Here is an 11,539-nt window from a genome sequence, read left to right on the forward strand (position 1 = left end):
TTCATTTTTCACATATCATATGTATTTACTTGATTTTATTTATTTATTTATTTATTTTACAGGTTGAAACATCTTTACTTAAATGTAAAAAGCATATGACGTTAAATGTATGTGATTTTTCCATAAGGGATCCCACTGTAATTATTATAGTGTAAATCTTAGACAAATAAAAGCTTACACTACTTAGATAATGTGTGTCCCAAAATAATTCTGCCTACCCAGGGTTGTAATGAGAGGCAACGTCTGATTTCTGAAGGCAGTATTCATGTATCCTTCAGTATTATGCATGTAAATGCATATAATTGTGTGTGTGTGTGTGTGTGTGTGTGTGTGTGTGTGTGTGTGAGTGAGTGAGAGTCTGTAAAAGAAATGGCAGTGGAAAACACTAGAAAGAGAAGAAGCAATCTGTGGAATTTTTTTTTTTTTTGCGGTATTTTGCCTAATGATATTTCTCAACAAAAGGACATTTAATCCTTTATGTCGTTAATGAATAACGGTAACCTAGCAACACGGTGACGTATCGCTGCATCCGAAAACGTCGCCTCAAACCATTTCCTTGGCATTATGCAAAGTGCTCCTTTATGAGACATCTGATCTATGAAACAGTGAGTTAACTAGTGGCGAGTCGTTTGCAGATGAGTCGTATCATCACGAGTCGATTCTTTAAGGTGGATTTAGATTTCCATCTTCGTTCCTGTCTTTGTCTTTTTTTTATTGATTGTTGCCAATATCAACACCATTACTCATGCTTCCATTCATCTTCAAAAAGTCACTTAAACACGTCCATGGAAACCCTTTCTTCAACATCCAAACATTCAACATGCTTGCGTGAAGTGGTGAGTCATGCGTTTGACTGAGCTGTGTGTATAGGGCATGATTATTATAAAAAATATAAATGGTAATAAATCTTTATAATAAAAGCACAGCCACGACAGCATGATAATATTAACGCAGGCATTCGTACTGTTTTTGTATAATGACATACGTAGCGTGTTACCGATTTAGGTTAACAATTTCATTACATTTTATAAAACGCAACGCAAACTAAACACTTGCTCCGTAGAATGTAGAGCAAGGTTTCAGGAAATCATTTGAGAGAGAGAGAGAGAGAGAGAGAGAGAGAGAGAGAGAGAGAGAGAGAGAGATCGATCGATCGATCGATCATTGGTCAAACCAACTGTTTGGGAATTGACTCTTACAGGTAAGTCGAGTCAAATGATTTGACTCGCTGAAAAGATCCAGAATCCCAATAACTACTGGAAATGTTTGGTGTTCTCACATTTCAGTTTCACCCGTCGTGAGTGCCATTTTTCCGTTTTCCTTTCCCTTCTCGTGACGTCTGTTTTACCAAAAATTAAAAGCCAGGTTCTCAGAGGCTCTATTAATACAAGCGGTTAGACCTGCTTTAAAAGTTCCCGGTTATTTGGTACATCTCATGTCTAAACACCTGAACTATTTAGTTGAAATTAGGTCACACTCATGCAAATTAAAACGTTGATCCAATCCACCAAAGATTTATTTATTTTATTTTTTTTAAAAAGGATGCCATTTAAACGTAACATACAAAGGTTATCAGCGCTGCAGCGGGGGTCAGTTTAACTTCTCAGGAAGAACCAGGGACTCATTAAGAACCATCACAAAACAAACAGTCGACGATCATCCAGGTAACGACACACGGTATTAAGAATCAAGCGCGTGTAAACTTTTGAACTGTAAACTTACTGAATTAATTTGTGCAAGTTCAGTAATTGTGTCTCATGGACTATGTGTTATAGTACACTACATGTCTGTTATAGCTGAATTAGCTAATTCAGGACAGTACTAAAATAAATATAAATAAATAAAATGACATTTTGCAGATTCTACAAGGCGTCCGTAAACCTTCGACATCACGTTTACATGCTGGTCTTTCTTTAATCCTTAGTAACTGCATGATCAGGGTTGCGGTGATTTAAATTAAGATAGTAGTTTGTTTATATTCTGGTATATAAAAACACAAATTCTTTAGAAAAATGTCGCAGGCGGGTACGAACAAAAGTGACTAACTGCGTGAGCTGAAACCGGTTCTGAACTAGAATGATGTAGCCGAGGTTGAGGAACCATCAGAGGCAGAATTCATACACTGTGCTGACACGGCAGAGATTCCTACATCGGGGCTTTCTATCCCGTGTTTTCCCATGTTTCTCGTGAGATTTACATTTCGTTCAAAAAGAAAAACCTGTGTTTTAGGCCACACCCACTTCCGGTTTAAGTCTGAATACAAATGCTGATATTTTGGTGCACTAAACACAAATGGAGTCGTTGCATTACATACCTACTCTACAGTACAGCCGATCGAGAGACACCTTTATGAATGGAAATACAGATAGTTTACCTCAAGACCCCAGTGCAAACCACTGGTAACAGAAATCCATATTAGACTTAGCCATCGCTGGTAAAAAGCCTGAACAGTACTGATGCAAGATGAACTTGTACCAGAATGATGGGAAGAGAAGAGTATGGAGAAGGAAAAGAAAGGGCTCATGTTCCAAAGCATACTACATCACCTGTCAAACATGGTGGAGGTAGTGTTATGGCGTGGGGTTGTACAGCTGCCAGTGGAACCGGGTGACTGGTGATTATTGATGTGACTGCTGATAGAAGGAGCAGGATGAATTCTGAAGCTTTCTGCTCAAATTCAGTCAAATGCTTCAAAACCGATAGGCTGGTACATCATTGTCCATCTGTACAACCCAGGAGCTTCTCAACCCAACTGAGCGGCTTTTCACTTTAGACAAATCTGAATTGTCCAATTACTTTTGAGCCTGTGAAAATGGAGGGACTCTGCAAAGAAACCCAGCAGTAATTCCTAAACAATTAGTGCAATATTTCTGATAAACCCCTTGACTTAAAGCTGAAAGGCTACACTTCAATCACATCTGGGTTGCTTCCTTTTATATGCTCCATTGTGGTGGTGTACAGACGCACAATTACAAAAATTGTGTCACTGTCCAAATACTTACGGACCTGCCTGTATAACATGTTAATCTAGTATCATTAACCTTCTGTCATGACAACTAGCTGTTAGCACACAGGCTACAGATGGGTGACAAATGAAAGGAAATGCTGTAGGAACATTCGTTTAATTATTTTTGCTCATACAGTACGTCCGCATTAGAGGGAAGAGTCACAGCAAAATAAATCCGATACCTTTATCCTACAATTAAATGTCTCCATGCTGATGGGCGTGGCTTCTTCCCGGATGACCCTGCCTACATTAAAACCCAACCAATGCAAGATCATTTGGAAGTATTTTTCTCTCAAATATCTCTTCCAGTGCAGTTCCAGACACGCCATAGTTCTGGCGTTCTTACATTATTTCGGTTTTTCCCTTTCATTTGTCATCCATTTTTGTTCCCCCCAGAACAATTAGCTGTTCGCTAGTTTTTGTTTGCTAAAAATGTTCACTTTAAAAAGAGCAGCTTAACTTACAATTCAGGAAACCAAAAGCCAGTGATTAGATGCATATAATTCTTTATTTTGGTTTTACTTGAACTTTTGAAGATTTTTTTTTTTTAAGGGGGGGGGGGGGGGGGGTTCCACATTTGATGGATTAATACGAATTAAATCTATGGAGTTGGTTGTAAACATGACATAGCTGTGATTGATATCCGTGTACCATGATGACGGACTGTTATTTGCATTATGTTACATTGGACACAAAAATAAAAATTACATGGATGGAGTGTGTCACTTGTAATATGCCAGAACTGTCATCAAAACAGGTAGAAAAACAAAAAGGAATATTTCTGTACTGTTGTTTTGACCATTCCCATGCAGCTGCCAAACAGACTATATAACACTCACATTACGACTGTAGCCATCAGACATATACACGCTAGACACATCACCGATATTAAACCCCAATCGACACACTGCCGCACTTCATTTACGGATAAATTGCTGCCATGGGTAACAATCATACAACATCACTCACTCATTTAACAGCAAATTCATAACCGATTTAAAATGATGGCTTTGAACAGACAACGGAATTTGATTTCTAAATTGATTTGGAAGAACTCGTGATTCGTGAGCCAGTTCATACATAAAGTGCTGATTGGTTGAGGTTTGGATAAGGGGGCGGGGTTAGTGCTTGTAGGTAAATTACATACGGCTACAATTACAATATATGGATATGGTTATTGTGCGAGATCAGGTTGTGCTGATTAATCGTGTCCGTTACAAAAAAAAAAAAATTTCATTGGGGGGGGGGCAGGAAGCCCAAATTTGAATGATATCAGGAAATATTGAAATATTTACTCAAATGGAATACTGAAGGCAGTCTAGAGTACGAACGGATATTCCCGCAGGATTTCCTTCAACATTTCGGGCAAAGGTAAATGTCTGTGATCACGAGAATGTTGGTTTATAACTATACGGCACAGGTGCTGTAAACTGGGCGGAGCCTTGTATAGCGGTTTGTTGAGTTTGAGCTTCAGCGTGTTCTCCGCCATTGCAGTCGGACGTGTATGGCGATCCGTGCCGAGCTCCCGGAGAGCCGCCTGCCTGCGATAGGCCAGAGTGTAATACTGCACCAATTCCACCGCTCCTTTAAACTGCCGGAGATGAGGCCGAGCCATCACTACAGAGTCGAAGCCGAACTGACCGTTCATGTACTCGATGCGCAGGTGCGTAGGGCCGAGCTCGGTTTTCACGGACAGGGTGAGGTGGTAATGCGGGCTCGAACTGTCTCTCACGAGGAAGGAACCCTCCAGAGTCTTGCTCAGAAGCTCCTTAGCCTCAGCTGCAGTTATCGAGCCCCAGTACCAGCCTGCGAAAAACAGGACAGCCAGATGATTATTCCAACACACCTCCTTGATATCAACTTGTTCGATTATCCGTTTGATAAACGGATTCTGAGGAAGCCCATTTCCACAACTTGGAAAAAAAATAATCCATAAGTAAACATTGACAAAATAAAATCAAAATACCATCTCATCATTGACATAGTAAGGCAAAAAATTATAACGCATACAAGTTATAAATTCAAGATACTATTTTAAAAAAAAAAAAAAAAAAAAAAAAAAAAAAAAGATTGAGATAACAGGTCATAATTGACATAATTGAATGTTGGTTTCGCTGGTTATCGCACAGTTATGGTGTAGTATCTCAACTATTGTTTAGTATCTCAATTATGTCTTACTATATCAATTAAGGCTGAGTATCTCATTTACAGCATAGTATTTCATAACTATAGCTTAGTATCTCAATTATGGCTTCTGTCGATCGCCACTTTATTCTCATATCTCGAATATTATGGCTCACTATCTCACGATCGCCACTAAATTCTCCTCATCTCAATTATGACTTATTATCTCAAAGTTATGGCTCGTTATCTCATTTACAGCATAGCATTTCATAACTACAGCTTAGTATCTCAAAGTTATACCTTATGTCACAATTATGACTTCTCAATTATTTCTTACTACATCATAATTAGGATTAAGATCTCATAATTACGACTTAGTATAGCAAACATTATGAATCAGTATCTCAATTTAGGATTATGTTGAAATTATGACTATCGCACGATTATGAGACGATACAGTTTTTATCTTCCAAAAATTCAGTACACTAAACATCAATTTAATAGTAGTAATACTATTAGGAGAATTGGAAATGACTCCGTGGGTAGAGTTCCTGCCGGACACATCCTCCCTATGTCCCCAGTTTCCTCCCACCACCCAAAAACCTGCTGATAGGGGCAAGACTTCTTAGCCAATCCATCTAGGTGTGAATGTGCATGGTGCACCGTGAGGAACCCGTGCCTATTCAGTTTGTATTCCTGGGATAGACTCCAGATGCACCGTGACCCTGACCAAGATTAAGAGCTTATTTATAATGATTATCTCCCAGGAATAAGACTGGTAGTATCGGAAATATGAGACAGTGAGATCTTACAGTATGACATTCCATTAGGTTTTATAAAATGGATAATTTAGTGAAAACTCATTTTAAAAAAAAAAAAAAAAAAAAAAAAAAAAAAAAAAAAGTTCTATGCCATTTCCATGTACTTCAAGTAAATTAAATCTATAATAATAAATGCCAAAAAATCTGATACATAGCACTATAAAATGGTCCATCGTGCCTTGTACTAAAATACTACTTGTGTAAGGAATAACATTCATGCTGTTATAATAAAATGATCAACAGGATGATGTAATGAAGCGGAGTCACTGTACCCATGGTAACAGTGTATATTTTCCTACAACAGCACGTCCCTGTGTTTTATTCCTCTTTGACCACAGCGATTTGCCAAACGTTATTTATTTACTAAAGAACACATACTTTTTAATCTGCTTATTATCTGTATAATTTGGGATTTTAAGGGTTAACTGGTTTCTCCCTCACCCGACTCTTGAAGGTGTGTCATAGCATCCTTTAATCTCTGGACTTCCTCAGCTGGATCCACTAGGTCCGGCTCCAGCCTGTGCGCCTGTACTCGTACTCCGGGGTCAAGTTTTTCAGGAATGAGGTCTGGGTTGATCGCAGGAGTCCCAGACAGGTCAATACAAAGCTCATCGAGCCTCCAGCTTCCACTCTGGGCCACAAACGCTTCGCTCTCTGCTGACTTGGAGATGCACTGTGTGTGCCCCATCCAAAATCTGCAGCGGTTTATAAAAGCAGAAAATATGAGCATCGAGAATAAACCATGTCCATGTGTTCAACTTGGCACAGGAACCCGAACGCTCAGAACTTTCCTGCTAAAGCCTAGACGTACGCTTTAAAAACATACAAGTGTGCTTTGAGGGTTTGTGCCAAAATCCAGACCCATCAAACGACACGGGAAATCCAGGACCTGACGACAGCTACGTATCCGTCCTTCTGCTTTTTACAGACACATAATGAACGCGATACAACTTAAACATGGTCATAAACCACAGAGCTGACGGCAGAGGAGTTACACAGCATCGTGCTTTATTACCTTTTCATTTCATATTTAATATTAGACACCACATTTGTTTCAAAATCATTTAATATTGTATATTTATTCTTTAAATTAGAGGGAGATGCATCATTTGATACAAATTAAACTAAGTGTGTTTAAATGTATATTTAAAAACCATCTCATATTTTAATATTACTTTGCTAGAGGCTGCATTTCTTCTAGCCTTTATTTAAAATATAAACTTTAGAAGGTATTTCATAAAGAGAATTTTATTTTAGTTTTTTTTTTAATTTAGGGTCTAATTTTGTATTTCTCATTCAACAGGTATAACGTGTAAAATGCTAAATTGTAATCTTTCAGATTTGTATGTTAAAGATTTTACATCATCATCATATTACTCTTTGATGTTGGGATAAAAGTGTAATATAGATAAAAACACAATATTGCATTTTGAAGTTTTCACATATGTTATGAGCTGTGAAGTCCAATATTCCCAGAACCATGTTAATAATAATAATAATGTTGTATTGTAGTTTGGTTGAATATTAAAGCTGATAACACTTTTTTAAACATCCTTTAAATCTCAACATCTGTTTATTTAAAGCATCTTTGACTTCATAGTGTTTTGCTCTTAGTTAAAAGGCGCAGGTAATTAAAGAAAATAACCCTTACATTTGTTCTATTATGAAGTCATTTGCAATACCTTCAATGCCATTTATGAGACAGTGAAGAATCATTTATTCCTGATCTCTCCACAGAGGAGAGCCCAACACAATGCCAGTGGCCTTCAATCAAACGGAGTGCACTCCTGATAAGGAAACCCTGATGGTGGTGGGGTTTCAGAAACCTAGTTATTCATCTCTGATAATCCACATACATAAAAGCCTACCACCTCGAGTGGGTGTCATTAAAGCCACGTCGAGGAATCCTACATGAGCAGATATGAGGAAATAGCAAACAAGGGTGTAGCAGAAGTGCACTTAAATCAAGACGAGCCATGGCTTTTGTGGAAGGAAAGAAAGAAACAAACATCGAATCCCTTTCTTTCCAAGGATTTTCCACAGATCGTCTTCATAAATCGAACAGCAGAGAGTCATAGTTTAGATCCGTTTCTTTTTTCCCCCCTAAATCCAGTTTAAACATGAAACCAATTTACACATTATACAGAATAATAGAGGCTTTACACCAGATGTGCTCAATTAATGTCACTCATTACCACAAAAAGAAGAAGGAGGTTTAAATTGAAGCCAACGTTTGTTTAGGTTAATCATTAATGTTTGTCATAAAATAATACTAAATAGATCCATGTGCTCCAATTTCTTTATACAGCTTTGCATGAAAAAAAAAAACAACCCCTATCTATACTTTGAGAAGTATTCTGTTTGTAGTTGATTTTATTTTCTTGCATTTTATATACACACACACACCCCAACTCAGACCTGAAGTGTGTGTGTTCAAGCATTTCTAATCTTTGTCTTAAATCACAAACTTCATGAAGAACAACAAGCAGCACTTACCTTTTCCATGCAGTTGCACAGATTCAATGAAGCACTGCGGCAAGTTCACCACATCCTAGAATAATACTGTGTGAATTATTTATCCCAGGTTCCAGACTTCAGAAATAAGGCTGCTCACGCTGAGACACACAAACACACCAAAAAATCAGAGCTGTTTTGTTTGGCTTTATGAAAGAAAAAAAAAAGAAGAAAAGAAAAAGAAAAGGAGAGATTTAGTCCAGGATACAAGACACAGCCAGGCGGTGACACAGACCTCGTGTTGTCCAACCCTAAACCGCAGCCGTGGGCATGTTCTCACTACCAATTCTTCCACTTTATATGTGTGTAGGGTTGGTTTTTAAACCATTTTAAACCGCAAACGTCCATCAACAAATCAGGATCTTGTCGCTTAGCTTGTGTCCACCGCAGGATCCTGTGCGAGTGTGTATCTTTCTACAGGTTTTCCTCCGTTCTGAAGCAGCGCGCTGCTTTCCAGGAACATTCCCAGAAAGCTAGATCACGTGTGTGTGCGTGTATGTGCGTGTATGTGAGTGTGAGTGTGTGTGTATATATATATATGTGTGTGTGATCTGATCCTTACCCAATCCGCCTCAAATGTAACTTAATTACAGACACGTTGCTCTAATTAAGCTCCATGTTATTATCCACTTTTACGCAGCAATTATTTGCAAATGAGCGTCCCCGTGCGTCACGTGGTGCAACTTATAGGCCTAAGCATGGAATTTTTTTTTTTCTTTTCACGGATTTATTCACACAGGATAAATGACACACGATGTGCGTTTCCAAGAAACTGCCGCTGAGCAACAACACCAGAGTTTCTTGGTAGGTGGAGAATTGCGTCATGGCAGGGACCGGAAGTGAACTCCCTATTGGGGATAATGAATGGGCTGTCATTGATTTTTTTTTTCAGTTATCTACAATGTTTTATTGGCAAGATTGTCACTGTGTATTGTAGTTTGTGTAATATTAAACAGAGTGTAATATACTAGCATATATATATATATATATATATATATATTTATATTTATATTTATATATATATATATATATATATATATATATATATATATATATATATATATAGCCAGGCCTGTGCATTATTCTTTCTGGGCTCAGGGTCAGAGTGGAGTTGGAGTATATCAAGGGAACATTGTGCGTGAAGTGGGAATACACCCTGGATGGGAAGCCAATCCGTCATGTGCACACACACGTGCACACACAATTTCTGGAGAATCCAATCCGGAAGAAACCACAAGGAGAACATATGAATCTCCACACAGAACTGCGGATCCTGGAGGTGTGAGGCAACAACGCTACCCGCTACACCACTGTTAGAGCTACACCTTCACCTCAGTAAAACTAATCCTAATCTTAACCTTCACCTCAGTAAAACTAATCCTAAATGTAACCTTCACCTCAGTAAAACTAATCCTAATCTTAACCTTCACCTCAGTAAAACTAATCCTAATCTTAGCCTTCACCTCGGTAAAACTAATCCTAATCTTAACCTTCACCTCAGTAAAACTAATCCTAATCTTAACCTTCACCTCAGTAAAACTAATCCTAAATGTAACCTTCATCTCAATAAAACTAATCCTAATCTTAACCTTCATCTCAGTAAAACTAATCCTAATCTTAGCCTTCACCTCGGTAAAACTAATCCTAATCTTAACCTTCACCTCAGTAAAACTAATCCTAATCTTAACCTTCACCTCAGTAAAACTAATCCTAAATGTAACCTTCACCTCAGTAAAACTAATCCTAAACTTAACCTTCACCTCAATAAAACTAATCCTGATCTTAACCTTCACCTCAGTAAAACTAATCCTAAATGTAACCTTCACCTCAGTAAAACTAATCCTAATCTTAACCTTCACCTCAGTAAAACTAATCCTAATCTTAACCTTCACCTCAGTAAAACTCATCCTAAACTTAACCTTCACCTCAGTAAAACTAATCCTAAATATGACCTTCACCTCATTAAAACTAATCCTAATCTTAGCCTTCACCTCAGTAAAACTAATCCTAACCTTAACCTTCATTTCAATTTGATTCAATTTTATTTGTATAGCACTTTTAACAGTGGACATTGTCTCAAAGCAGCTTTACAGAAACATATAAACACAGGATAGAGATTTTAAGTGTGTGAATTTATCCCTGTTGATCGAGCCGGTGGTGACGGTGGTGAGCTAAAACCCCCTGAGATGATATGAGGAAGAAACCTTGAGAGGAACCAGACTCAGAAGGGAACCCGTCCTCATCTGGGTAACATCGGATAGTGTGAAAGTAAAAGAAAGTTCATTATGGTTTTTATATGAAGTCTGTTTGTTGAACTAGTCCACTGTTCACTAAAGGGGACCTGAGTGTAAATCTGCATGTGGTAATTGCAGTCCGAGTGGTACCATCCTCAGCAATCTCCAGGCTGTAGCCTCCAATTGATGAGAGCTCCATCCAGAGGTAGGGCATCAGGATGGATCGGGCAGGTCCGGCATGCAGAAAGGGTCATGATCACTGGTATCTCCATAAAATCATGTCTGGCTTGACGGAAGGAGAGAGGAAGAGGGAGGTAAAGGGAGGGCGTGATTATTAGGTATTCTTATTGTCCAGTGATGGATAAGACTGTGTACTTTGTGTAAAAGAACGTCTACTCCTGGTAGGCTTGAGTAAACAAATATGTTTTCAGCCTGGATTTAAACACTGAGACTGTGTCTGAGTCCCGAACACTAATTAGAAGACTGTTCCATAACTGTGAGGCTCTATGAGAGAATGCTCTTTCCCCTGCTGTAGCCTTCACTATTCGAGGTACCAACAAATAGCCTGCACCTTTTGATCTAAGTAGGCGTGGCAGATCATAAAAGACCAAAAGTTCGCTTAGGTACTGTGGCGCGAGAGCGTTTAGTGCTTTATAGGTCAGTAGTACTATTTTATAATCACTGTGAGATTTCACTGGGAGCCAATGCAGTGTGGATAAGATCGGGGTGATGTGGTCGTATCTTCTGGTTCTAGTTAGGACTCTTGCAGCTGCATTCTGGACTAACTGGAGTTTGTTTATGCTCCTACTGGAACATCCAGACAGTAAGGCATTACAGTA

The 11,539-nt window shown here is 38.5% G+C and overlaps 1 protein-coding gene across 3 annotated transcripts; it reads right to left on the bottom strand.

The window, feature by feature from the left end:
- Positions 1–3,042: 3,042 nt before the first annotated feature.
- LOC128619813 (suppressor of cytokine signaling 2-like) lies at positions 3,043–9,087 on the bottom strand. Of its 3 annotated transcripts, XM_053644262.1 has the most exons (4): positions 8,702–9,087; positions 8,449–8,567; positions 6,394–6,647; positions 3,043–4,813 (listed from the first exon to the last, which is right to left on the bottom strand). In XM_053644262.1, the coding sequence occupies exons 3-4, from the start codon at positions 6,638–6,640 to the stop codon at positions 4,326–4,328; spliced, it is 735 nt and encodes a 244-aa protein (XP_053500237.1). In that variant the 5' UTR covers positions 6,641–6,647; positions 8,449–8,567; positions 8,702–9,087; the 3' UTR covers positions 3,043–4,325. The 3 variants fall into 3 exon arrangements, with proteins under 3 accessions (XP_053500237.1, XP_053500238.1, XP_053500236.1); XM_053644263.1 differs by lacking the exons at positions 8,449–8,567; positions 8,702–9,087 and adding an exon at positions 6,764–7,418; XM_053644261.1 differs by lacking the exons at positions 8,449–8,567; positions 8,702–9,087 and having other exon boundaries at positions 6,394–6,741.
- Positions 9,088–11,539: the final 2,452 nt, after the last annotated feature.

The sequence above is a fragment of the Ictalurus furcatus genome, chromosome 15, assembly GCF_023375685.1.
Source record: "Ictalurus furcatus strain D&B chromosome 15, Billie_1.0, whole genome shotgun sequence".
Lineage (NCBI taxonomy): Eukaryota > Metazoa > Chordata > Actinopteri > Siluriformes > Ictaluridae > Ictalurus > Ictalurus furcatus.

Bases quoted from the DNA above. Each gene is read 5' to 3' on its own strand.
- LOC128619813 (XM_053644261.1), bottom strand. From the start codon at position 6,682: ATGCTCATATTTTCTGCTTTTATAAACCGCTGCAGATTTTGGATGGGG. The intron at 4,814-6,393 runs GTGAGGGAGAAA...TGTTTTTCGCAG, and splicing joins GACACACCTTCAAGAGTCGG to GCTGGTACTGGGGCTCGATA.